General features: G+C 47.2%; 2 protein-coding genes and 1 long non-coding RNA gene across 9 annotated transcripts in view; 1 reads left to right on the top strand and 2 right to left on the bottom strand.

Moving 5' to 3' along the window:
• Window positions 1-19,821, top strand: part of PRSS16 (serine protease 16) — a 30,057-nt gene extending 10,236 nt beyond the window's left edge. For 2 of the 5 annotated variants that reach the window (XM_083627449.1, XM_083627450.1), the window contains exons 3-12: window positions 357-456; window positions 1,765-1,894; window positions 2,614-2,737; window positions 4,070-4,147; window positions 5,446-5,493; window positions 6,130-6,402; window positions 9,319-9,460; window positions 11,544-11,723; window positions 15,615-15,760; window positions 17,522-19,821. In XM_083627449.1, coding sequence (XP_083483575.1) covers window positions 357-456; window positions 1,765-1,894; window positions 2,614-2,737; window positions 4,070-4,147; window positions 5,446-5,493; window positions 6,130-6,402; window positions 9,319-9,460; window positions 11,544-11,723; window positions 15,615-15,760; window positions 17,522-17,584 — 1,284 coding nt within the window. In that variant the 3' untranslated portion in view covers window positions 17,585-19,821. The remainder of the gene's footprint in view (window positions 1-356; window positions 457-1,764; window positions 1,895-2,613; window positions 2,738-4,069; window positions 4,148-5,445; window positions 5,494-6,129; window positions 6,403-9,318; window positions 9,461-11,543; window positions 11,724-15,614; window positions 15,761-17,521) is intronic. The other 3 variants (XR_014551369.1, XR_014551370.1, XR_014551371.1) reach the window with 3 other exon arrangements.
• On the bottom strand, window positions 9,511-11,535 carry LOC310769237. Its single transcript, XR_014551560.1, has 3 exons — window positions 10,925-11,535; window positions 10,413-10,841; window positions 9,511-9,596 (listed from the first exon to the last, which is right to left on the bottom strand). It is a non-coding gene; the product is annotated as an uncharacterized lncRNA (long non-coding RNA).
• A 1,018-nt stretch (window positions 19,822-20,839) lies between the features above and the next one.
• LOC310769093 (uncharacterized protein) lies at window positions 20,840-26,798 on the bottom strand. 3 transcript variants are annotated; one of them, XR_014551417.1, is made up of 4 exons: window positions 26,664-26,798; window positions 25,628-25,847; window positions 22,664-24,400; window positions 20,840-22,024 (listed from the first exon to the last, which is right to left on the bottom strand). XR_014551417.1 is itself a non-coding variant. In XM_083628190.1 (3 exons), exons 1-3 carry the CDS (start codon window positions 26,687-26,689, stop codon window positions 24,197-24,199), a joined length of 450 nt encoding a protein of 149 aa, XP_083484316.1. In that variant the 5' UTR covers window positions 26,690-26,798; the 3' UTR covers window positions 20,840-24,196. The 3 variants fall into 3 exon arrangements, 2 of the variants coding, with proteins under 2 accessions (XP_083484316.1, XP_083484317.1); XM_083628190.1 differs by having other exon boundaries at window positions 20,840-24,400; XM_083628191.1 differs by having other exon boundaries at window positions 20,840-24,400; window positions 26,669-26,796.
• Window positions 26,799-27,028: the final 230 nt, after the last annotated feature.

The following is a 27,028-nucleotide window of genomic DNA, read 5'->3' as shown; positions in this document are numbered from 1 at the left end:
TCCTCCAGCACCATAATTCAAAAGCATCCATTCTTCGGCGATCAGCCTTCTTTATGGTCAAGCTCTCACTTGTATGGACATCACTACTGGGAAAACCATAGCTTTAACTATACGGGCCTTATAAGGACATTATAAGCTGTGAATTAAATACTCTGGAACAGTGCTTATGCGTCTTTTAATTTTGTGGCTGCTGTCACCATCTGCAGTGATCATGGAGCCCAAGAAAGTAAAATCTCTCACTGCCTCCATTTCTTCCCCTTCTATTTGCCAGGAGGTGATGGGACCAGTGGCCATGATCTTCGTTTTTTTGATGTTGATGTTTTGATGTCTCTTCTTTACCTCCCTAAAATTCACAGCGATTCTGGATTAACCAGGACTTTTGGCGCCGCCCCGACGGACCGGTCTTCCTCTTCATTGGAGGCGAGTCTGCCTTGTCGGTGTTCGATGTGCTGGCAGGTGGGTGTCATGCAACACCTCAGTTGCGGAGAACGAGGTCTCTTACATAGTCATTCATTCATTCGTGGCATTTCAACCCTGCGTTTTTCTCCCAAGGTGGCATCCGTGGTTCTCTTCCTCCTCGTTTAATCCCCTCTACAACGCTGTGAGGTAGGCTGAGAGGCAATGACTGGCCCAAGTGAGCTTCTTAGCTGAGCAGGGATTTGAACCCTGCACTCCCAGGTCCAGCCCGACACTCTAACCACTATGCCACACTGTTTTTTTGAGATGGGACTTGCTAGAGCTTCGCCTTCAACCGCATTTGCAGGGCCCAAGGCTCTGCCCTGGATTGACTGAAGGCGTACGGAGCAACCCTGAGGACGTACAAAGTTCCTGCACCAGTGCTAGGATGGTTTTGTCATCCCAAATTCCTGTGAATGGTGTCCATGCGTCTTTTGTCAACGTTTAAGCTTTCATTCCCAGTTGCTGGCAATCACCGGTATGCAGAGCGCTGCTGTTCTCCTGTCCTGCTTGTAGGCTGTATCCATACCATAATAAGAATAAATAATAATAATTTTATTATTTGTGCGCCGCTCATTTGACTGGGTTGTCCCAGGTACTCTGTGCAACCATATATTTAAAACACTATGAAACCACTTTTAATAATCATGGTTTCCCCAGAAAAACTCCAGGAGCTGTCATCTGTTAAAGGTGCCGAGAGTTGCCAGGAGAGCCACAATTCCCAGCTCTTCCCTATGAAGAAAGTTGAAATGTTAAACCACTCTGAGAACTGTAGCTCTGGGAAGGGAATAGGGGTCTCCTATCCTCTGTAGTCTTCGAACCTGAAGGTCCCCATCTACATAATACATTTAAAGCAGTATCATATCACTTTAAACCAGAGTTTCCCAAACTCGGGTCTCCAGCTGTTGTTGGACTACAACTCCCATCATCCCATAGTCAGCAGCACCAGCGGTCAGGGATGATGGGAGCTGTAGTCCAAAAACAGCTGGGGGAACCCTGCTTTAAACATTCAGGCCTTCTCCCAGAGAATCCTGGGAACTGTAGTTTGTTAAGGGTGCTTAGTTCTTAGGAGGCCCGCTATTCCCCTTCCACGGTTACAATTCCCAGAGTGGTTTCCCAGTCAGTCCCTCTTCCTAGGGAACTCTGTGAATTATAGCTCTGTGAGGGCAGCAGGCAGGTTCTCCTAGCACTCTTAACGAACTACAGCTCCCAGAATTCTTTGCAGGAAGCCACAACTGCTTAAAGTGGTATCGCCGCGCTTTAAACGTATGGCGTGAAGGTGGCCAGAGTTTCTCTTTCCGGTTTTAGGACACCACGTGGAGCTGGCCCAGAAGTACGGAGCTCTGGTGGTGGCCCTCGAACACCGTTTCTATGGGGCCAGCATCAACCCTGATGGGCTGCAGGATCACAACCTTCAGTTTTTGTCCAGCCAGCAAGCGTGAGTTGGCACCTGTGACTCGTATTGCAAACCCTGCTTGCGTTTCCGTAATACCGTAACATTTCTTTAAATATTTTACAAAACGCTTCCATTCCTCCAAAAACGTTTCCTTCGTTTTTAATCTCTAATTTTGGCTTGCTGTTTCCGCATGCTCTGTCATTTTTATAAGCCGTTGACATCTTGCCTCCTTCCCATTTTTGAGCGTATATCGTTCTTGCCACTGTCGTTGCATGTATAAATGAATTGTCTTAAGTCAATCGCCCTCTTAAAGGTAAAGGTAAAGGGACCCCTGACCATTAGGTCCAGTCGTGGCTGACTCTGGGGTTGCGGCGCTCATCTCGCTTTATTGGCCGAGGGAGCCGGCGTACAGCTTCCAGGTCATGTGGCCAGCATGACTAAGCTGCTTCTGGCAAACCAGAGCAGCACATGGAACCGCCGTTTACCTTCCCGCTGGAGTGGTACCTATTTATCTACTTGCACTTTGACGTGCTTTCGAACTGCTACGATGGCAGGAGCAGGGACCGAGCAACGGGAGCTCACCCCGTCACGGGGATTTGAACTGCCGACCTTCCGATCGGCAAGTCCTAGGCTCTGTGGTTTAACCCACAACGCCACCCGCGTCCCGATCGCCCTCTTAATTGCAAGCAAAGAATCAAGGGAGGTTCTGGATGTCCGGGGGTGTGCCTCTGGTTGCAAAGTTCTGCCGTCTCCTTTTGCAGCTTGTCTGACCTGGCCTCCTTCCACCACTTCGTCACCCAGAAATTCAACCTGACGTCCAACAACACCTGGATTTGCTTTGGAGGCTCCTACCCTGGCTCACTGTCTGCCTGGTTCAGACTCAAGGTGGGACCACAAGATCACCAGTAGGGGCCAATAGGAACAGGGCAGTGCCGGATATACGTATAAGCTAAACAAGCTATAGCTTAGGGCTCCACTCTCTTGGGGGCCCCAAAAAAAATTAAAGTAAAAAAAAACCTGGATGTACATTTCCAGAATATAAGATAAAAAACTAATAAAATAAAACCTACATACAGCAACAGTGTTTTGTGTTGTGTAGGCTCCTATGATGTAAGTCATGGGCCCCGCCTGCTAGCTTGCTCCCTAAAATATCACTGGTTTGCTCATTTCTATATATAGGGTGCCTACATTCTGCATAGGCTGGTTGCATGAGTAAACAAACCAACCCCTGGGTTGCAAAATATGAGTCAGCAATATTAAAAGCAACACGATGGCCAGAAACAATAACAATGTGAAAAACTTTATGGAATAATTCAAAACATCAAAACTAACAAACGGAAGTCTCTGAAAGTCCTTAAATGAATTACGGTGCCAGACTTTACCCGATGGAGAGCAAGCTGTGAATTTTGTTGTTGTTGTTTAGTCGTTTAGTCATGTCCGACTCTTCGTGACCCCCTGGACCAGAGCACGCCAGGCACTCCTGTCTTGCACCGCCTCCCGCAGTTTGGTCAAACTCATGCTGGTAGCTTCGAGAACACTATCCAACCATCTCGTCCTCTGTCGTCCCCTTCTCTTTGTGCCCTCCATCTTTCCCAACATCAGGGTCTTTTCCAGGGAGTCTTCTCTTCTCATGAGGTGGCCAAAGTATTGGAGCCTCAGCTTCAGGATCTGTCCTTCCAGTGAGCACTCAGGGCTGATTTCCTTAAGAATGGAGAGGTTTGATCTTCTTGCAGTCCATGGGACTCTCAAGTGTCTCCTCCAGCACCATAATTCAAAAGCATCCATTCTTCAGTGATCAGCCTTCTTTATGGTCAAGCTCTCGCTTGTATGGACATCACTACTGGGAAAACCATAGCTTTAACTATACGGGCCTTATAAGGACCTTATAAGCTGTGAATTAAATAATCTGGAACAGTGCTTATGCGATCTATTTGACGAAAGATTGGTTAATGAAGAAATTACATATCTTTCTACTTACGAGTGTTGAACTAATTGGCTGATGAAGAATTCAACAAAACAGTAGTAGTTATCAGGAAACACTGTTCAGTAGAGTTCAGAGTTGGACATCAGAACTGGACATTTGCTGATTATACAAAGCTTCACAGCTTGCTCTCCATCTTCCGTGAACACAGTCTCAAAAGTGAGTCTGTAAGTGACTACAGAGGCCAATTCTGGATCCACACGTCCATTCTCTCTCTCTCTCTCTCTCTGTTCCAGTTTCCCCACCTGGTCTTTGCTGCTGTTGCTTCTTCTGCCCCCGTCAGAGCCCAGCTGGATTTCACAGGCTACCTTATGGTGAGTTCTTGGCAAAGAAACCAGGTGGTCTTTTTGAGTTTGGGGATGGCCCTCAGAGCTCCTTGAGGCCCTCTCAAATGATGACCACACTGGTACCGAATACCAAGAAAACTAGTGTTAATACGCCCAGGAACCTCACCAAAATGCTGGAGAGGGTGCACCTCTACAGGCACATACCTCCACATGTGGTGGGAGTGCCCCAAAATCCAACTATTCTGGACAACAACCATACAAGAAATATGTAAAATAACCAAGCAAGTATTAGAAATCACCCCAGAATTGGCCTTACTAAACATCTTCCAAGACAATGATGCCCACTTACACCACAAAGAACTCATAACCCACCTACTTTCAGCAGCCAGAAACATCATAACCAAACACTGGAGAGACCTGTCAGGAGTAAGCATGGACCAATGGTACCAAATAGTATGGGAAACAGCCCTACTAGAAAAATTAACCAATAAACTGAAACTAACACGGGGACAAATAGAAGAAGATGCCTTCACCCCGGTACGGCTCCCCTTTATCACATACACAGCCCAACAAGACAATGACAAAAATCCACCAACAGCATACAAATCAATATGGCTAACCTGATCCAAAACACCCACCCACCCCACTCACACATGAAAACAAAGACCACCACAGCCAACCACAAATGAACAGCCACACCCTAGGCCAACCCCAACCTCTCTCACCACCAAAGGAACACAAGTGAACAGCAGAGAACCTGCACAAGCAACGCTGACACCAAACCACCACATTTATTAAATAAATTAGAAACATCGCCACCCGACCCCCACCCCCACTCATCTTCCCCCCCGCCACCTCTTTCCCCCTATTCTTCCTACTGTGTCAACAAATGAAACTGATTTGTTAAAATGTTACATGGGGAAAAAAATATGAGAGAAAGTCATTGCACACAGTTTTGTAAATTAAGAAAATCTTTAATACAAATACATTAAAAAAATAATGATGACCACACGACGGCCAAAAGTTTGCCCGTGGTTGAACTCAGCCTCGGTCATCCGGAAAGGCCTCCAGATATTTGGACTACAACTCCCATCAGTGCTGGCGGGGGCTGATGGGAGTTGTAGTCCAAATATCGCCAGTTTGACTCGAAAGGAAATTATTCCTCCTCCCCCAAATAGTGAAGAAGAAAAAGCTGGAATTAATACCACAGTGTGAATCATCACATTCGAACGTAATGTTCCCATTATGCCTGAAACCCCATGTGACTTAACAACTTCGTCCTTATCCCCCCCTCACCTATCTCTCTTTGACTTCTTCCTCTCCAGGTTGTTGCCGCAAGTCTGTCCAATCCAGTGGTCGGTGGTTCCAAAGAGGTGGGGTTTTTAATATTTTCCCAAATGACTCATTTTCTGGCCGTGTGGCAAACTGCAACCGTTAAAAGTGGTTTTGTTAATGCTTTGAATGTGTAGTGCAGACGCATCCCTGCTTTTTGCTGCCTGTTGTGTGCTCCCCCCCCCCGTTTCCTTTTTTAAAAAAGAAATATTTATTTGATTTCAGAAAAAATAAACTAATAATAATAATATTAATAATAATAAATTTTTATTTGTATCCCGCCCTCCCTGGCAGAGACTGGGCTCAGGGCAGCTAACATCAGATATATAACATTGGTATAAAATCTAACAATAATTAAATTACCTCCTAAAAACAAGTCAGGATCAAATAATAACAAAGTCGATTAAAAATCCATACAAAGAAATTGCTCTGAATCTTAAGGCTTTCCCCTATCCCCTCCATGGGTCCTCATTTCAATATTTACAACTGCATATCAGTCCATTATCCACATTTTTTATCCATCTAAATTGTCCATAGTTTTTGTTACTTTACAAGTGCGATTAAAATCGTGCCAGTGTTTTCATCTGCTTACAATGGTCTCCTAAATAAATTACAAAATTTCCCCATTCTTTTTTTCAAAGTTCCTGTCCTCACCTTCCTTTTTGCTTGCCTCACAGTGCATGGAGGCCGTGGCTGAAGGCTTCTCTGCTGTGGACGCCCTGGTGCAAGATGGAGCTCTGGCCAAGCTGGCGAAGGACTTCCGCTCCTGCCAGGAGTTGGAGGGCTCCGGCGACTGCGTGGAGCTGGTGTCCAACCTGGCTGACATCTTCATGCTGGCTGTGCAGTACAACAACGAATACATGGAGTGGAGCACCATCGCCAACTTTTGTCGTGTCATGACCAACGACAAGACTGGCTCTGCCTACCAGAGACTTATGGCTGCCAACAACGTAAGCCTGCGTCTCGGTGGGCAGGAGACCTTTCTAGGGCCCGGACTGAGGAGCTGTCAATCCTTTTCCTTTGTTTAGGATGAGAGAATGACTGGGTTACAACTCCAGTGTGGTGTAGTGGTTAAGAGTGGTAGACTCATAATCTGGTGAACCGGGTTCGCTTCCCCGCTCTTCCACATGCAGCTGCTGGGTGACTTTGGGCCAGTCGCACTTTGAGGTCTCTCAGCCTCACTCACCTCACAGAGTGTTTGTTGTGGGGGAGGAAGGGAAAGGAGAGTGTTAGCCGCTTTGAGACTCCTTAGGGTAGTGATAAAGCGGGATATCAAATCCAAACTCTTCTTCTCTCAGTATTATTTATTACAGTGGTACCTCGGGTTACATATGCTTGAGGTTACAGACGCTTCAGGTTACAGACTCCGCTAACCCAGAAATAGTATCTCAGGTTAAGAACTTTGCTTCAGGATGAGAACAGAAATCGTGCTTCGGCGACACAGCAGCAGCAGGAGGCCCCATTAGCTAAAGTGGTGCTTCAGGTTAAGAACAGTTTAGGGTTAAGAACGGACCTCTGGAATGAATTAAGTACTTAACCCAAGGTACCACTGTATTAGTATTACTATCTGGACTCGCACCTCGGCAGCTGTTTTGTGTGGGCGCCCACGGCATGTTTATCACGATATGAGCACCGGCACTTTGTTTTTTAAACAAATGGACTTTATTTTATTTCATAAAGTTTATATACACTTGATTATAGTGAGGGGGGGAATCTAAAAGCGGTTTACAAAAAAGAATAGAATACAGTCATACCTTGGGTTACAGCCACGTCAGGTTGCGTTTTTTCGGGTTGCGGACTGCTGAAACCTGGAAATACCTGAATGGGTTACTTCCGGGTTTCGGTGGTTGCGCATGCGCAGAAGTGCCGAATCGCAACCCGTGCAAACATGGGTTGTGAACGCTGCGGGTTCCGAACGTACATCCTGCACGGATCACGTTCGCCACCCGAGCGCCAACTGTAATAGAAATGTCTCCCCAAAACGTGCCAGAAAGTACTGTATTTATTGCTCTATAAGACTCACTTTTTCCCTCGCAAAAAGTAAGGGGGAATGTGTGTGCGTCTTATGGAGCGAATGCAGGCTGCACAGCTATCCCAGAAGCCAGAACAGCAAGAGGGATCGCTGCTTTCACTGCGCAGCGATCCCTCTTGCTGTTCTGGCTTCTGGGATTCAGAATATTTTTTTTCTTGTTTTCCTCCTCCAAAAACTAGGTGCGCCTTGTGGTCTGGTGCGTCTTATAGAGCGAAAAATACGGTAAATGATAGGCTCAGAGCAAAACACATGTGTCTGGATAGGCTTGCCTAACCAAACAAACCAACAAAATGTTTCTAGTAGGCGCCAAAAAGAGTACAATGAAAGGTACCTGACTGATTTCACGATGCAGGGAGTTCCAAAGTGTGTCAAAGTTGCAAGGAGACCCCCTATTCCCCTCACTGAGCTACAATTCCCTAGCTCTTTCCTGTGAAGAGAGATTGATCATGAAACCACTCTGGAACTAATAATAATGATGATAAAAATAATAATGGAATCGCTATATCACAAGGTACTGTGCAAAAATTTTATAAAAAAACATTAAACAATTTAAAAAGGAATAGATACATTAAAAATAACCCAGATGGAGACCCCCAGCATAGCTGGAAAAGCTTTCCAGGCCAAAAATGTCTTCAGTTGTTTCCTGTTGTGGCATCGCTGACTATTAGCTGAGCTGGGAGTCCTGGACTCGCAGCGGTGTCTGAAAGGCACTTCGTTGGCCACCTCTGGGTCTGTGCAGCAGCCATTCTGGGACTGAAGCTCCTCTTCTTTTCTTATATATTTAATGTATAGGTGTGGGGTTTTTTTGCACTAGCCAAAGGCCATGGCATCATCCAAAGAAGAAAAACGCTAACAGCAGTTGCTCCATAGGCAGTAAAACCATGATCCAATCCACCCGAATTCCTTATTACACAGAATAAAATGTCATCCTCAAATAAAATGTGCAGATTTAGATCTCAAGAGTCCCCTTTGCAATTGACCACGAGCCCACCCAGATCTTTCTTCCTAATCTTCCTAGCTACCGCCTTATAAGTCATGGAGTCATCACTCAGCAGCCAGTTCACCCTCTGGTTAGATTTGTTACCTTCGTGAAAAGGGGTTTTGTGAATCGGTTTCTTGGGTCCATATATAGTGGACGTTGTAGCAAGTGATGGCAAACGTTCTGTACATGTAGTTGCCCACGCAGGCAGAGTCTCTCTTCAAAAGGTGTTCCATTGTATCGCCCACCCAGGGCCGGATTTAGGGTTGATGAGGCCCTCAGCTACTGAAGGCAATGGGGCCCTTTATATGTCCAGCTGTCCTTTGTCAACAACAAATTGTTGTGTTTTTTGTGTTGAATATATCCTACAGTGGACGATTCAGTTGCGAATGTGATCTGTGCGGGATGCACATTCGCAACCCGCGGCGGTGCGTCTGCGCACGTGCCGGTTGCAATTTGGTGCTTCTGCACATGCGCAAAGCGCGATTTAGCGCTTCTGCACGTGCACAACCGCCGAAACCCGGAAGTAACCCGTTCCGGTACTTCCGGGTTTTGGCGGGCCTGTAACCCAAAAAAAACACAAACTGAAGCGTCTGTAACCCGAGGTATGACTGTATATGGTAATTTATGGACCTAATAGGTATCTAAACCCATTTGCACATAACAAATAGGAACCTACACAACACAAAACACTGTTGCTGTATGTAGGTTTTATTTTATTTGTTTTTTATCTTATATTTTGGAAATGTATATCCATGTTTTTTCCCTTTAAATTTTTGGGGGTCCCCAAGAGAGTGGGGCCCTAAGCTATAGCTTGTTTAGCTTATACGTAAAACCTCTTCTTCTTTTCAAAAGGTGTATTTGGACGGCATGAACATGACATGCACACAGAACAATCACACAGAGGCCCTGAAGGAGCTGCGCAGCACATCCATCTCCACGACAGGCGTGGGCATCAGGCAATGGTACTTCCAGACATGTACAGAGTTCGGATACTGTAAGTGAGAGTTAACATTTTGCCCTCTGCTCTCCTCCTCCTCCTCCACATATTATTATTATTATTCACCCTAAGGTCCTGGGATGGTTTATTTCTGTTGGTGAGGAGATGAGAGTTTGTTCATCTCAAATCAGACCTAATCTATTTTTTTTGTTTTTAAATGATATTTATTGAAGTTTCAGAAAAGGTTACAAAAGTAAGAAAAAGATAGAAAAAAGAAACAAAAAATACAAAATACAGAAAAAATAAAAACCATTAAAAATAAATCAATCTTTCCATGTCTTGTCTTTCATTTACTTATTTCCCTGACCTCCTCACACCTCCCTTTTTTGTATTCCAGTTCAGTTGGTTAATTCAGCAAGTCCTTTCCCTCTTTGTTTTTGTCTTAATCCTTTATCTTAATATATTATAACTTTACATTCTCACCTGTTAACAATCCATTTTTACATACTCCTTTGTAACATTACTGCTAAAACCACTTAACTTCATTCCGACATCATTCTAATACTCATTAATTTTACAGTATTTCTGTAAATTGTCTTTAAATTTCTTCCAATCTTCTTCCACCGACTCTTCTCCCTGGTCTCGGATTCTGCCAGTCATTTCCGCCAGTTCCATATAGTCCATCACCTTCATCTGCCATTCTTCCAGGGTGGGTAGATCTTGTGTCTTCCAATACTTTGCAATAAGTATTCTTGCTGCTGTTGTAGCATACATAAAGAAAGTTCTATCCTTCTTTGACACCAATTGGCCGACCATGCCCAGGAGAAAGGCCTCTGGTTTCTTCAGAAAGGTGTATTTAAATACCTTTTTCATTTCATTATAGATCATCTCCCAGAAAGCCTTAATCCTTGGGCACGTCCACCAAAGGTGAAAGAATGTACCTTCATTTTCTTTACATTTCCAACATTTATTATCGGGCAAATGATAGATTTTTGCAATCAAATCAGACCTAATCTAAATGAGATTGCCTGGCAAAAAAGCGAGCTCACGCCTCTCATTGAACTTGCATACATACTTAAGGTACATAGGTAAGAGGCTCGTTTATAATTATATTTTGGGAATCCCTCACGTTCTTGTGCATCTGCTTCGCTTTATTCTGGCTGCCCCACGATCATATTATAAAGTAGTCGTGCTCTACGTTACAAATCAAGCATGGCTGGGAGCTGTTTCTTTTCATTTTCCAACGTATTGAGAGAAGATTTGTTGTGGCGCAAGCAAATTGTTAATCTGAAAGTGTGGCCCAGAGGAAGAAGGTTTGAGAACCACTGACTTGGGGGCTGCCCCAGAGAAGGCCCTGTCCTGGACCTCCACCGCTGAGCTTCTGAGTCCAACCAAGTGTGGGCTTTCCCATTTGCATTGTTTCCCGTGAAGTTATTTTCTATCTTTCTATCTTTCTATCTATCTATCTATCTATCTATCTATCTATCTATCTATCTGATCTATCATCTATCTATCATCTACCTGTCTATCTATTTATAATATACATTTTTATTAATTTTTTTAACATATCAGTTCCAACAGTCATACAACATAACTTCTCATCTTATATAATATTTTGGACTTCCGTCAACTCCTCTGATGATTTTCCATTTTTTATCACTTATTCTGCATTTCTCACTTTCTGTATTACATATAATTATCCTTAACTAATAATTCTCTTCATAGTCTTTCTTGCAATATTTCAAATAATTCACCTTACAAAACTTCTTGCAATCCTACTAGCGTAATCATCACAGTTACTTTTCAAATAGTTCATATATTTACTCCAGTCTTCTAAGAATCTCTGATCCCGCCGGTTTCGAATCCTTCCTGTTAATTTATCTAATTCTGCGTAGTCCATCAACTTCATCCTCCATTCTTCAGTAATTCTTCTTGCTTCCATTTTTGTGCCAATAATATTCTTGCTGCTGTCATTGCGTATGAAAACAACTTACAATCCTGTCTGTTAATATCATCTCCTACAATGCCAAGTAAAAATGCTTCTGGTTTCTTAACAAACGTATATTTCAACATCTTTCTTGTTCCCCGTGAACTTAGTGGCCTCAGCCCCGCCTTTTGCACTTTATTTCTCTCGCTCTAGACCAAACCTGCGACGATCCTGCCTGCCGTTTCTCCCGCTTTATGAACCTGGCGAGTGAACTTGATACCTGCCAAGAGGTCTTCGGCATCCCCTCTCAGGCTGTCCAGGAGGCTGTGTCCTTCACCAACGACTACTATGGGGCCGATCGCCCCAAAGCCAGCCGTGTCCTCTTCGTGAACGGTACGGAGGGTGGGGAGATGTGGGGCCCTCTCAGACGCCCGTGTGCAGCACGTAGTTGCGAGAGCGGGAAAGACCCCCAGCTTGAAGTCTATGGAGAGCTCCATTTTGTCAAACCAAATATAGTCATACCTCGGGCTGAAGTTGCTTCAGGTTGAGCGCTTTCAGGTTGTGCTCCGTGGCGACCCGGAAGTAATGGAATCGGTAACTTCCGGGTTTCGCTACCTGCGCATGCGCAGTCAAAATGACGTCATGCACATGCGCGGAAGCAGCAAATCGCGGCACATGCAGACGCAGGTTGCATTCGCTTCAGGATGCAAACAGGGCTCCGGAATGGATCCCGTTCGTATCCAGAGGTACCACTGTATTTATGTGGCTGGTTGTGACTGCTTGTTAGTGAGGAGAAAAGCACTCTGCACATGCTCAGAGGCAGATTTCTCCCTTCACTGTGAGGGGTGTGTAGGGTTTTTCACCATTTGTCTGTGGAACAGAGTCTTTAACCAGGCCTTTGGCTGATTGACATCCAATACCTTTTTAAAATGTGTAATGGAAAGGGGGGGGATGCCGATCAGAAAGTCGGCGGTTCGAATCCCCGCAACGGGGTGAGCTCCTGTAGCTCGGTCCCTGCTCCTGCCAACCTAGCAGTTTGAAAGCCCATCAAAGTACAAGTAGATCAATAGGTACCACTCTGGCGGGTGTTGATTCAAGCCTTGTCAGTCAGAGGAATTTGGCCACCCTCCAGGTGCCCGGCTTGAATCCTTGTTGACCCCCCCGTCAACGACTCCCGGCATACCCCACAAAAATGCCTCTGGCATTCTTTACTCCACCTGGAGCTTCTGTCCTCACATGAGACCCAAAAACCTTGAAATGGGCAACAGAAGGTTTTCTCTGGAACAGTTTCTCAAAAGGAGAACTTCCCAACTCTTTCGAAAACTTTCTCACCCATGCATGACAAAACGACATGAGTGACTCCGCCCAGAACTCATGTGGCAAATGTGAACTAAGCAATTGCGCATTCATTCCCTTTTGCAATTCTTTGTTCACTTTTACACAAACACCCCTGTTCCACGCTTCCGCTGAAACAGCAATCTTGTGTCTGATCCCCTTCTTCTGCAGGAACCTCTGGAAATCCTGTAAAAGAAAAATCTGCTTCTCATCTGTCAAAAGACAATCAATGTTAGCATCATGCATATCTTTAACTTTGTCACAAAACTCCTGAAACCTTTCTAAGGCTTCCTGTGGCTTTTTTAACACATAAACCCAGACAAAGTTAGAGAAATGATCCACACACACAAGATAATATCTTGCATTGCCTCTAGATGGTTCTAGAGGACCAATCACATCAGCATACACCCGCTGAAATGCTCTGTCGACCCTGGCCACCTTCTTGGCGCTTGTTTTGGTCACACCTGCAAGAGAAATCATGTTAGACTCAGAATTACATTCCATGTAATCACTTTGGTCAAAGTCCAACAAATACAGTCCACCTTTCTGTCTGGCAGAAAGATATAACTCTCCATCTTTGAAGATCTCGCAGCTCTTATCATCATAGGACAGTTTCAGTCCTTTCTTTGCAATCTGCGAAACACTCAGCAGATTGAACTTCAGTTCAGGAACCAAGTAAACATTGTTTATTGTCAAGTTCAGACTCTTAAGATAGACAGATCCAACCCCAGTCGCCTCCAGCTTCTGACCGTTGGCTTGTTCCACAGCGAAGCTTTGCTTCTTAAACGATGAAAAGAGTCCTCTGTGTGGGGACATATGAACCGTCGCTGCAGTGTCGATAATAAACGCGTTCCCAACATCTGGCGTGGTTCCTTTCGCCATCAAAGCCCTTGCAGGTTCCACCATAGGCTTGGTATGACCTTTGCCTGACGCCTCAGGCTTTGCTGAGCGGCCCTTCGCTCCTTTCGGCTGGCATGGCTTCTTGCAGCTCCGCTGAAGATGCCCAGCCTGTCCGCAATTGTAGCATCGGACAACGTTCAAAGCTACAGCATCCTCTCCAGTAGCAACATCAGTGGGGGAATTAGAACTCCGTTCTTCCCTCCCCCTGTCCTTGGCATCCATTTTGAATCCAAGTCTCAGCTCTCTCACTCGAGCTAGTTAAAATCCAAAAGCTCCTTTTGAGCTGTTTTTCTGCCTCTTTTCTCAGGCAGGCAATCTCCACAGTCTCACAGTCAAAACAACTTTCGCTTTCCCGGCTCTGACTGAGCCAGCCCCAGGTGTCAGTAGTTTTCCACTGCCGACTGTCGTTGCTTAGCAACCTTCCCCGGGACGGGAATCCTTATCTCACCACAGGAATTTCTGGTATGCAAGCCTTTCTTTCAGAGCTTGTTTTTCCAAACGCAGCTCTCTCGTGAACCAGAGAATAAATCAATCTGCATTCACACTTTTAGCCCGATATTCAGCATACCTTTTTGGGGCTCCGTTGCTTGGAAAACACCCCCTCTTGGGGCCAGCCGTCTGTTCAGCTTCTGGCTGCAATTTCAGACGTTATCTTCTTTCCTTGGTGCAGAGGATGGCACACGATCCATCAACCTCTCACCTCTCATGCTGATTCCCATGGATCAGATAACCAGCAGCTTCTGCTACCATATGTTGATTCAAGCCTTGTCAGTCAGAGGAATTTGGCCACCCTCCAGGTGCCCGGCTTGAATCCTTGTTGACCCCCCCGTCAACGACTCCCGGCAAGACAAGGCGAGGTCTTTATCGGCCGATCCTTCTTCAAACGTGAAAGAAGAACACAGCCACTCCTCCTCCCTCACTCCCTGCCATCCCCAGGGAGGGGAAAGAGACAGACAGAAATGTATTTACATGCCTTTATTTCTGTCTTTCCTCAGTGCAGAGAACAACATGTCTGCACTCTCTGATACCCAGCTGCAGAGAGAGAAAATAAACTCCACCCATGTACTTCCAGTACAGGGTCATGTGACACTCTGAGCTAACATCCGGTGCTCAGAGCACATAATAGACTGTCCCTGGTTCCCACGGTACAGTCCCATAACATAAACATACTGTTTGGCTTTCCAGCCATCTGGAGCACTCAGCAGCATTGCTCCTTTTTCGTAACAACGGGAAGGTAAACGGCGTTTCCGTGCGCTGCTCTGGTTCGCCAGAAGCGGCTTAGTCCTGCTGGCCACATGACCCGGAAGCTGCACGCCCGCTCCCTCGGCCAATAAAGCGAGATGAGCGCCGCAGCCCCAGAGTCAGTCACGACTGGACCTAATGGTCAGGGGTCCCTTTACCTTTAATGGAAAGGGGGGCGGGTATTGGGATGTTTTTGTTTTTATTATGTATTTTCTATTTTTTTATATTGTGATTTTATGTTGCAAACAACAACTACAACAGACTCACTCAGGAAGTGATGAACTCTTCTTCCTTGGAGGTTTTTAAGCAGAGGTTGGGTGGTCATTTGCCATGCATGATGTTCATATATGATTTATGATCATGTATGTTGAGATTCCTGCATCACAGCAGGTTGAACTATAGATCCTATGGTTCCGTTTCTCCTCCTCGACTTCTGTGAGTTCCATTTTTGCACGGAAAAAACAAGAGATAATACCAAGGCAATTTCATTTCAAAATCTAAGCCAAGGGGGTCTGTCATCTGAGGCGGATATACATATAAACCCATTAGGTTCTACCCAACTAAGTTTTACTCACAGTAGCCCCATTGAAATAAAAGGACCTAATTTAGTCATGTTCATAAATTTCAATAGGTCTACTCTGAGTAGAGCCACAACACATTTTCCAGCGAGTTCATAGGAGCAGCATAGATCCCGCATCTTGGCATCAGAGGTTAGCTTCCGAGATCTGCCTCTCCCATTGGATCACACTGGCGAATGAGTTTACTTTCTCTCCTCCTCGGTGTTTGATCACTGCCTTCTCTCCCCAGGTGACATTGATCCTTGGCACGCCTTGAGTGTCCTCAAGAACCAGTCCCGCTCCGAACGGGCCATTTTAATCAACGGCACTTCCCACTGCGCTGACATGAGGACACCCAGCCCCCGGGACCCATTGCCCCTTGTCCATGCCAAAGAGGTGAGAACGGCCCGGGGATTCTCACTAGAATGTTACGGGGTCAGAGGTGGCATGCGGGGAAAAAATAGCTTGGAATCCAGAACCTTTTTCAGTAAGTTCCACTTCCTCTAACCTGTCTGGTCTCAGGCTGGAGGCAAGGGAAGGGAAGAATTAGAGTGCAGAACCCTTTTAGGAAAGTTCTGCTTCCTTCTATGAAGATGTAATAATAATAATAATAATAATAATAATAATAATAATAATAATAATAATAATTTATTTATACCCCACCCATCTGGCTGGGTTTCCCCAGCCACTCTGGGTGGCTTCCAACCAAATATTAAAAACAATACATCGTCAGACGTTAAAAACTTCCCTAAACAGGGCCGTCTTCAGTTGTCTTTCAAAAGTAAAATAGTTGTTTATTGCCTTGACATCTGCTGGGAGGGCGTTCCACAGGGCAGGCGCCACTACCGAGAAGGCCCTCTGCCTGGTTCCCTGTAACCTCACTTCTCACAGCAAGAGAACCACCAGAAGGCCCTTGGCACTGGATCTCAGTGTCCGGGCTGGATGATGGGGGTGGAGACGCTCCTTCAGGTATACAGGACCGAGGCCGTTTAGGGCTTTAAAGGTCAGCACCAACACTTTGAATTGTGCTCAGAAATATACTGGGAGTCAATGTAGGTCTTTCAGGACTGGTGTTATATGGTCTTGGCGGTTGCCCCCGGTCACCAGTCTAGCTGCCGCATTCTGGATTAGTTGTAGTTTCCAGGTCACCTTCAAACGTAGCTCCACGTAGAGCGCATTGCAGTAGTCCAAGCAGGAGATAACCAGAGCATGCACCACTCTGGCGAGGCAGTCCACAGGCAGGTAGGGTCTCAGCCTGCATACCAGATGGAGCTGGTAAAAAGCTGCCCTGGACACAGATTAACCTCTTGGTCCATGAACCTTGTAGTGCGGTAGAAGAGTTGAATATAATGCCAATATATTTTACATCAGGCAACCAATGCACCCCTTAAGTTTCAGATAATACATGGGTAAAGGTAAAAGGACCCCTGACCTTTAGGTCCAGTCGCGGACGACTCTGGGGTTGCAGCGCTCATCTCGCTTTATTGGCTGAGGGAGCCGGCGTACAGCTTCCGGGTCATGTGGCCAGCATGACTAAGCCGCTTCTGGCAAACCAGAGCAGTGCACGGAAACGCCGTTTACCTTCCTGCCGGAGTGGTACCTATTTATCTACTTGCACTTTGATGTGCTTTCGAACAGCTACGTTGGCAGGAGCAGGGACCTAGCGACGGGAGCTCACCCCGTTGCAGGGATTTGAACCGCCGACCTTCTGATCAACAAGTCCAAGGCTGTGTGGTTTAACCCACAGCGCCATCCGCATTCCAATACATGGGTAGACAAGTCTAAAAAGCCGCAGACACAAATTTCCACGGCCCCCTAGCAGCTGTGGTGGCTCATGTACCAGAAATAATATATTTAGTTTTAACTCTGGAAATGTATGCTCGATTCTGACCCAACTAAGCCTCCTGATGTATATTTTGCTCCCCACGAATGTCTGCTTGTTAGGGTTTTAGTCTTGTTTTAAATATTTTTGTTTTTAATTATTGTGCAAAGTACCTTGAGTTGGTGGTTTAGAAGGTGATTAATAAATCAACGGCAGTAATAAAAATGAAAACAATTGTCCCTGAATTAGGAGCACAGCCTATAAATCAGGGTTCTAGTTAGGAGCCTAGCCAACCTTGGTTTTATTTTCTCTCCCTCCCCACTCCCTCCATATAGCAAATCTCCTTGCAGGTTGATGAGTGGCTGAAGTTAGCGAGAAAGATAAATCAAGGCAACTGAAGATGCTTCGCCAGCTCAAACCGCCGACGCCTCTCCTTCGAGAAAGACTGCTTGCTCTTGCCTTGCCTTAGAGACTCACAAAACATCTTTGCATCACCTGGGAAATAACTATGGGGCACAAATGACTGTGTGTTTTTTTAAAAAAAACCGCTTCAATTTCCAAATACAGATTTATTTATTTTTAATACCCTTGATTCTTCACTGTTGTTGATCAGACGACGATGATCTGTCGATGGAGCTGTATTTCGTAGCGGGTGGAAGATGGAGTGTCAATAAGGATGCCAATATATTTTTTCTTTTCTTTTACTGGTTTTTGCTCCATTGCTGTCTGGCTTGTGGGATGGTGAAGCTTTTCCCATCGCTGTATCTCCGTGGAAAGAGAAAAATGTCTGTTTCGTTTCTGTGCGGCAGACTGTGGGTTAAAGGCTGTTTGTCCCAGGGGCAGGGCAGAAAGTTTGCGACGAAAGGTAGAAAACCGGGAGCTGTAAAACCCTCCTTGATGGAGGTCTGCTGGAATCCGTTTCCCAAAGCAATAGAAAACGTCTTTTCTAAGCAGAGTTTAATAGAACCTAATCATAAGTTGGTACGGGGATGCGAATGGTGCTGTGGTCTAAACCACAGAGCCTAGGACTTGCTGATCAGAAGGTTGGCGGTTCAAATCCCCGCAACAGGGTGAGCTCCTGTTGCTCGGTCCCTGCTCCTGCCAACCTAGCAGTTCGAAAGCACCTCAAAGTGCAAGTAGATAAATAGGTACCACTCCGGTGGGAAGGTAAACGGCGTTTCCGTGCGCTACTCTGGTTTGCCAGAAGCGGCTTAGTCATGCTGGCCACATGACCTGGAAGCTGTACGCCGACTCCCTCGGCCAATAAAATGAGATGAGCGCCGCAACCTCAGAGTCGGCCACGACTGGACCTAATGGTCAGGGGTCCCTTTACCTTTAATCATGACTTGGTACAGGCAACTTCCAATTTAGGAGGAGGGTTGTGGTCTGGGCCTCCCTGCGTGAAACAAAAATTGCGTATATTGGGAGCACCCTGGAGGGGCAGCGGGGCTTGCAGAGATGATGTGGGGGGTACTGGACAGAGGAGGAATGGTGGAGACAGTCTCCCCTGTCTGACCCTACCAGAGAAGAGGAAGACAGTATAGATTTAGAACAGTGGTTTGCAGGAGGTCACCGCTCAGAGGCAGATGAGGGGGAAAGTTGGGAAATAGTGGGAGAGGAAGCGGCAGAGCCGGAGCAGCTGGCTGACACGTTGGGATGCAACCAAGAAAACGGGGGGCAATTGGCAGTCCCCCAGCTGGCTCCAGCCCACCCGCTGGTGTGCCGGGCGATCTCCAGTCCTTGGTGCAGCATCTGCGACTCGAGCTTCAGAAGCTGGGGCACGCTACTCAGCAGAGTAAACACTACGCAATAGAAGTGGCGAGAGAGGCTGTGTGAGCATATTTACAAGCAGTTTATTCAGCATAGGTAAAGGGACCCCTGACCATTAGGTCCAGTCGTGGCCGACTCTGGGGTTGCGGCGCTCATCTCGCTTTATTGGCCGAGGGAGCCGGCGTACAGCTTCCGGGTCATGTGGCCAGCATGACTAAGCTGCTTCTGGCAAACCAGAGTAGCGCACGGAAACGCCGTTTACCTTCCCGCCGGAGTGGTAGCTATTTATCTACTTGCACTTTGATGTGCTTTCGAACTGCTAGGTTGGCAGGAGCAGGGACCGAGCAACGGGAGCTCACCCCGTTGCGGGGATTCAAACCGCCGACCTTCTGATCAGCAAGCCCTAGGCTCTGTGGTTTAACCCACAGCGCCACCCGGGTCCCTTATTCAGCATACATTAGGACAAAAGGAAACATGTCCGATCTCCTTCGTGTCCAAAGCAAGCAGCTAAAGCAAAAGCTATACACAAACGGAAGTTCCCAGCAAGCTGTGCTGGAGTGTAAACAGACAGGTGACATACAACAATTCCACACGTCTGTTCTTAAAGTGGTACGGAATTTCCCAACAGTTATCACTAGAAAGCATTCCAGCCCTTCCAAACCCGGCGATCATTGGAAGTAGGAGAGCAAAGGACTTGGAGACATATGGCCCTAAGTGGTAACCATTGGGGGGGGGTGCTGTTGACGAATGAGGAAGTAGGAGAAAAGGGGGGGGTGGAGATTTACCCGGCGCAACACCATTACTCCAAGAGGCTGCATTTCTAAGCCTCTCTCTGTGAATATTGAATAAAGAACATTGGTAAGAACTCTCCTTTCTTTTGTCCATTCCTGGCAACCTACCGTAGGGGGCTGGATCCCCTGAAACCTGACACCAGCTGGCGAGGAAACCCTCCCCAGAGCCCAAAGAGGATGTCCTCTTCGGGCTCTGATGAGGGTCTCGTCACGAGCCAGGAGGCCTCTCCAGGAAGCTCCCCATTTCCGGGTTCCACTTCCGGGTTCCTAGCACTGCGTGTGTTGCATGCAAATGGAGCGTGGATAAATGGGGAGGAACCTACGCAGCAAAAGGGGAGATTATTTTGAAAATCACTGGGTTGTATCGCAACGTAGCACTGTGTGAACGTATGAGTGCGAAAGTTTCTGCTTCCGCAAGAGAATGTTTCTCCTATCTTCTTCTTTGGCGATCCCTCGTAGCCGAGTAAGATGGTGTTCCACAAACATGGTGAGTTCATAAGTGATTGTGGAGGCCGATTCTGAATCCACACATCCTCCCACAGTGGAGACATAGGTTTCCAGGCGGAAGTTGATCACGCAAAGGGTTTGCCAAGCATGCTGTCCTCTTAGCACATTTCTCCCTTTTGTCCTGAGTTTGAGTGCAGGGGGAGAAGTGAGGAAGAGTCCTTGTGTTGTAAGCCAGAAAATAGCTTATCTCCTAAGTTTACGCCAATAAAACTCAGAAATGTAAGGAGTTAGGAGTCCAACGTTGTTTATTGCAAAGCAATAAGTTACAGTTGGATAATTCCACAAAACTGCAACCCTGCCCAGTGGTCCAGGCAGTAGTATTTATAAAATTTCAAACAAAGCATTTCAATTTTCACCAATCCTATACATCATTACCTCATTTCATGTTTAATACACATGTGCAATACGCACTGGCAATTTCTGCTGATTAAGTTCTGATTCCCACTGTGTTCTGTTACACTCTGTTAGCGTGCATGTTGGGAACCTGTGTTACAGGTAGCCATTTGCACCATGTACCAACTTGTGTTTTAGCTTTGTGTTGTATCTTTGTGATTCACATATTAGCTGCATTTCTGCCCCAATTGGGGGGGGGGGGGAGCAACTTGCAAAATCATCAGTTTCATAAAGCAACAGGTTACCATAATTTCTCTATTAGAAGCGAACTCAAGGATTTATTGTGGCCCTTTGGGCCGCCACCACATTCCTCCCTTTCAAGCTTAAAGGTACGAGATTACTTGCACCATTCAGCTTGACCCTCAGGTAACCCACCTTGACCCTCCTGAGGAGTTGGTGGTATTGCAAAAATAACTGCTTTTGGGCTATATTGGAAAGCATGCTAGAAACCAAGGGACAGACTAAGGCAAGTGGACAAGGCACCAATATAATCAAGGCAAGGACTGCTAGGAAAAGCATGGATGCTCCTTTTGCTAGGCCTGCCATCCATCTGGTCCCAAACAGCAATTGCTTAATGGGTTAGTATTCCAGACTTGTACTGGCACAAGGGCTACTTTCCGAATATCTGCGGTAATGGCACAAATTGCGTGGGGTCCGCAAGGTTTGCGGGCCGGATTAACGAGCCCAGTGGGCCGTATCCGGCCCGCGGGCCTTAGTTTGATGACCTCTGGCGTGGAACAACCAGCCTCCGGTGTGTGGTTGTAGCAGAGGGCCATTGTCTCGTTGCCAGTGTCCTAACCCACACCGGGGCAGGGCTTCTGCCGGTGCAAAGTCAGTATTAAGTCAGCGTCTGGGTCCTAAGCACATGTCTAGGTGCCTACAGACCTTTTTATGCGAAAATGGTAAATCCAATTACCCTACTGATGTGCTCTGCAATGCAATAAGGCCAGCTCCTTCAGGGCCCATCCAAAAAGTTGAGAATCTCAGGGCACTCGTTCTTCCAGTGACCTTCCTTCTTGCATAGGGCGCACTGGTTGCGTCCCAGTCTCCCCCCTTTTCTCCTGGGGTTCCATGTTCCCCCACATCCTCACGATCTGGGGCTCCTACTGCAATTGCTGCTGCTAACAGCCTCGCCTTTTCCTGCATCCTATTCTTCACTTGCCTCCCTCATTCCACGTCACGTACACCTCCATTGCCACATCCAACAAATGTGCTATGCCTTTTCCTGCCTCTTGTTTAAGCCGTTCTATGATACGCAGGGAGGGCAGAGCTGGCAACCTTCCCTTTTTTGTGGGAAATTCCCTTATTCCAGCACCGCTGCCCGCTGCTATCCCAGATTGTTATATATCCCGTAGACTGTCCCCGGGACAGGTGAGGCTGTTGATCCCTTACTTTCGAGGCTGATGTTCCCTTATTTTCAAATCTGAAAATTGACAGCTATGAGGGAGGGGCTCCTTGGCCTTCTGGCATTTTGCTGTGTGGCAGGTGCCCAAGACAAAATACACAAAGCAGTGAGAAACTTGTAGGTCAGGCCTTTTCAGAAGGCCTATAGCTGTTACAGAAGGCTCATATCTAGGCAGCATAATTCAGTGAAAAACCTGCCAATAAAGCACTCAATATATATAAAAAAAGTTTGTTAGAGAAGACCTCTCAGCCCCCAGCTTGCCCCCCTTCTGAGGCAGAGGGCCTGAGCAACAACCCAGCCTCCCCACTTTTTTTCTGGGAGATAAGGCCTGGAAATAATAATTAAAAATGCAAGGAACAAGCAGGGAAAGAAAAATGAAATAAAATAAAATTCTAACTGCTAGCAAGGGAACACAGTTATTTTCCCAACAAAATGTACTTTACACCCTCACACAGGGTCACAGTCCCACCTTCAATGCAAACACCTGGGGCTGCCCCCTGCACTCCCTCGGCCAGGCCGGGCCATAGCTGTCAACTTACAGATTTGAAAATAAGGGACCAGCAGCCTCAAAAATAAGGGACCAGCAGCCAAAATAAGGGATTTTAGTCAACCAGCTGAAATACGAAGTTAAAAGGGACCAGATAATTTGGGAGAGCAGCGCCGGTTTTTAGCCCTTCGTTTCCAGAGGTCGCTGCTCAAGACACCAGCCGATGAAACACTGCAATTAAAGAACTACAAGCAGCAACCACTTTTCGTGCAAAACGAAGTCCAAGCTACGAAGATGCTGCTGCAGTTCTGTATCTTTTCTCTCGTGCTCCATCTGCAGCTCTCAGTTCCATCAGGCGGGGCGGGAGGAAGGGGGGGGGAAATAGCACCCGAAGTAAACCCGCAGATCAGACCATCTATGCTAGTCTACCACTACAAATCTATGGAAGAAGCGCTTGTGGTCCTTCCCTTGTAGCCCTTGGAACACCTGCCCATGTCTCCGCCGCCTCCTCTTCCTCCTCTCTCTGAACTGCTTTCTCTATGGTTGCCCTCGCTCTCCTCTCAAGGCTCCTTAGCAATTCATAGGCCGTGCCAGGCTGCCCATCTCATCCGGGTCCTTCGGTGGTGCAGCCGCAGTACGGCCTAGCGGTAGCGGTGGCAGCGCAGGGCAGAGGGGAGGCCCCAGGCAGAGACACTCAGGCGGCCATGAGGAGGATGGCGGCGGAAGGGCCGGAGGCTCCCGCCAGTCCCGGCGGGGAGGGGCTCCCAGGGGCTGAGGCTGGTGAGAGGAGGCCGGGCCGGGCAGCCAACCAACACAGTTGGAGCCTCCCTCCTCCCTGGCCGGCAGGGAGGGAGGGAGAGGAGCTGCTTCCTTTGAAACCCGGGAAATTTAAGGGGCATCATCAATAAGGGACAGCAGCGGGACACGGCGCTGGGATAAGGGAGTTTCCCGCCAAATAAGGGACGCTTGACAGCTATGGGCCAGGCCCATATAAAATCTAAGGCCCAAACTGAAAAAAACCCCTTGCCCGCAGCCAGTACAGTCTCCTGCCTCAAGGGGCTGGGTGAACAGGAGTCAACAGCCGCAAAGGGATCAAAAGGCATGCTCCTGTGCAAAAGAGGTAAAAAGACCAAAAGCCATTCTCCCATGCCAAGGAGAGAAAAGGATCCACAGCCATCAAAACAAAACAAAACAAAAAGGTGCAACTTGCCATGAGGCCTAAGGCGCAACTTACATAGACCAGAAGTGAGAAAACCAAAACCAAAGGTGCGCCTTGCAATAGGCCTAAGGTGCAACTTACATAGACCAGAAGTGAGAAAACCAAAACCAAAGGTGCGCCTTGCCATAGGCCTAAGGCACAACTTACATAGACCAGAAGTGAGAAAACCAAAACCAAAGGTGCGCCTTGCCATAGGCCTAAGGTGCAACTTACATAGACCAGAAGTGAGAAAACCAAAACCAAAGGTGCAACTTGATGAATACTGCCCAATGGCTGCCCCATTGTCTCTAGAGGCAGGGTTATAAAGTCACTACCTCTAAATCTTGGGACTGAAGGTGCATTCACAGATACAGGTTCGTTGCTTGGTGACTGGAGCACCAGATCACGGTTTGCATGTGAGTAAGGATGGATCGGAGTTGGCCGCGGCTCCCCCAATTTTCAGATGGTCATTTCAAAAGCGGCTGCCGAGTGGACATTCGTGGCTGCGCTGGTGGTGTCTCGTACGTGGCCTTGCTCGTCCACAAGCACCTCCTCCTTCCAAAAGGTATCCATCTCCAGCTGCAACTCCTTCAGGTCCTGGATCTCCAACGCGAGGGTGTAGAGATGGCGGAAAAGCGCCTGGTCAGCCCACCGCAATCTCAGCTGCATGGCAAAGAAAGCAATCATTTTCATTCTCTATCGATGTCCTGGCAATATAGGCACGATAAGGGCTGTATACACACCATGCATTTAAAGCAATCTGCCCCCACAAAGAATCATGGGAAGTGTAGTTTAAGCCTCTTGCAGAGCTGCAGGCCCCAGCACCCTGAACAAACTACAGATCCCAGGATTCTTGGGGAGGACGTTCTTTAAATGTGTTTGCAAATGTGTGTTGTGCACATAGCCTGGAGAAGTTTGTGTTTTGCGCTCTCATTTATTTATTTATTTGTATTTTTATGTTGTGAACCACCCTGTGATCTTCGGATGAAGGGTGGTAAAGGTAAAGGGACCCCTGACCATTAGGTCCAGTCGTGACCCACTCTGGGGTTGCAGCGCTCATCTCGCTTTATTGGCCGAGGGAGCCGGTGTACAGCTTCCGGGCCATGCGGCCAGCATAACTAAGCCGCTTCTGGTGAACCAGAGCAGCTCACGGAAACGCCGTTTACCTTCCCGCTGGAGCGGTACCTATTTATCTACTTGCACTTTGACGTGCTTTCGAACTGCTAGGTTGGCAGGAGCAGGGACCGAGCAACGGGAGCTCACGCCATCATGGGGATTCGAACCGCGACCTTCTGATCGGCAAGTCCTAGGCTCTGTGGTTTAACCCACAGCGCCACCCACGTCCCCATGAAGGGCGGTACAGTGGTACCTCGGGTTACATATGCTTCAGGTTACAGACTCCGCTAACCCAGAAATATTACCTCAGGTTAAGAACTTTGCTTCAGGATGAGAACAGAAATCATGCTCTGATGGTGTGGCGACAGCAGGAGGCCCCATTAGCTAAAGTGGTGCTTTAGGATAAGAACTTTGCTTCAGGATGAGAACAGAAATCATGCTCTGATGGTGTGGCGACAGCAGGAGGCCCCATTAGCTAAAGTGGTGCTTCAGGTTAAGAACAGTTTCAGGTTAAGAACAGACCTCCGGAATGAATTAAGTACTTAACCTGAGGTACCACTGTATATACATTTAATAAACAACAACAACACAGTGTCCTCCAGATCTTGTTGGACTCCATAAGAACAGCCTGTTCAATCAGTGCACTAGCTAGTCCACCACCTTGTCCCAGGTGCCAATGGGAAGCTCTTACGCAGGACCATCGTGGACAAGGACCCAAGAGTTGTGGTCCAACAGGCACCTGAAAGACATCTCCCGGCTTAAAGAGGGCCTCACCATTTCACCATGCACCCAGGTGATCTTGTCTTGGAGGCCGGGGCAGCCCCCCTCAAGCTCTTGGGCTGCTTCCTGCTCTCCTTCCCCAGGCAGAGAAAATGAAGGCAAGCCGGGCTCTCGAAAGACTTTAGGCAAGGGGGGCAAGCCTTTGAAGGGAGACTCCTCTTCGTTGCTCCAGGTGTCCATTGGAAGGTTCTCTGCTCCCGGTTCATGACTCTCCCTGGAAAGTGGAAAAGACCCTGGTTAGGTTGCCCTGACAAGCTCCTCTCCCTGCTGGTCTCCCAGAACCAGGAGAGACGTGAAAAGGGCGGAGGAGAAGTTAAAAAGCTCCAACCCAAACAGGAGGCAGAAAAACTAAATGCAGAGTTCCAGTTCCCTCCAGGACTTAAAGAAGTTGTCCCAATAGCGTGACACCAGATACTGCTCCAAACGTCTGTCTGGATTTCTGAGCCGCAAAATGCAAACAAACAACAGCTGTATGTCTTCCAAACTTTTGTTGGTCAGCAACAGAGGGCATTGGTGCTCACAGACCTGGCATGTGGATGCCCCATACAAACTGGGAGAGCGAAGCATAACAATTCCACACTAAAGTTGTGCCTTTCTTCAGGCACCCTGGATTCCCAGGACCATTTTCAAGCTATAATTCTAAGGCACTGGAGGCTCATCCAATCAGGTGAATGGGGTACTGCCACACCAACCTCAGTTGGCCCTCAGCCAGACCCCAACCTTCCTACCTTCTTTATTACAATCTTTAGTCTCAGTGTTGCCCCTTGTAGAATTCAGCTGCAAGCCAGGAACCCAAGGTAGAATTAGTTGGTTCTGCCTGTTGTTGTCTCTGGCGCCACCTGCTGTTGACCTCCCTGCCTTTCACCCTATTAGTCCAAATGGACATCAACCTACTACAGCCTAAGGGTTCTTCAATCTATGGGAAATTAAACAGTTAAAACTATGTCAGGTAAATCAGCTGCCTGTTCTACAGGTCTACTTGTTTGCCAACTGGGGTTGGCCGTTCTAACTTGTCCCATCGTTCACTCACCTTACCAGCCTCAAGTCGGCCTTCATCCTGGTGCGCCTTGGAGGGAGGTCTTCAGAGGGAGATGTAAAAAATAATAATCTTGATGGTAGAATGGCAGAAGATGCCTTCAAGGTAGACAGGAAGCTGCCTAGGAGCGACGGTGGAAGCTTGAGGGTGCTGGGTGAATGCCGGCTGGTGCGTTGAAGCAAAAGGAATATGACTACCTAGTTCTTCTTCCAATTATTCCTCAAGATCCCTCAGCTCTGAGAGTATATGCAAAGCGGGATCAGGTGAGTGTGACACCTGAGCAGGTAAACATGGGGACTTGGAAGCCCCTGACCCATTAACTCCTTTCTTAAGTGGTTTGGGGGATCTTTGAAGCTCTT

The sequence above is a fragment of the Podarcis filfolensis genome (assembly GCF_964270895.1).
Source record: "Podarcis filfolensis genome assembly, chromosome: 8".
Lineage (NCBI taxonomy): Eukaryota > Metazoa > Chordata > Lepidosauria > Squamata > Lacertidae > Podarcis > Podarcis filfolensis.
This window is presented reverse-complemented; position numbering and strand designations above follow the sequence as displayed.

Bases quoted from the DNA above. Each gene is read 5' to 3' on its own strand.
- LOC310769093 (XM_083628190.1), bottom strand. From the start codon at position 26,689: ATGAAGGCCGACTTGAGGCTGGTAAG. The intron at 25,848-26,663 runs GTGAGTGAACGA...TCCACTTTCCAG, and splicing joins GCCGACTTGAGGCTGGTAAG to GGAGAGTCATGAACCGGGAG. The intron at 24,401-25,627 runs GTGAGGCCCTCT...TTTGCCATGCAG, and splicing joins CCTGGGTGCATGGTGAAATG to CTGAGATTGCGGTGGGCTGA.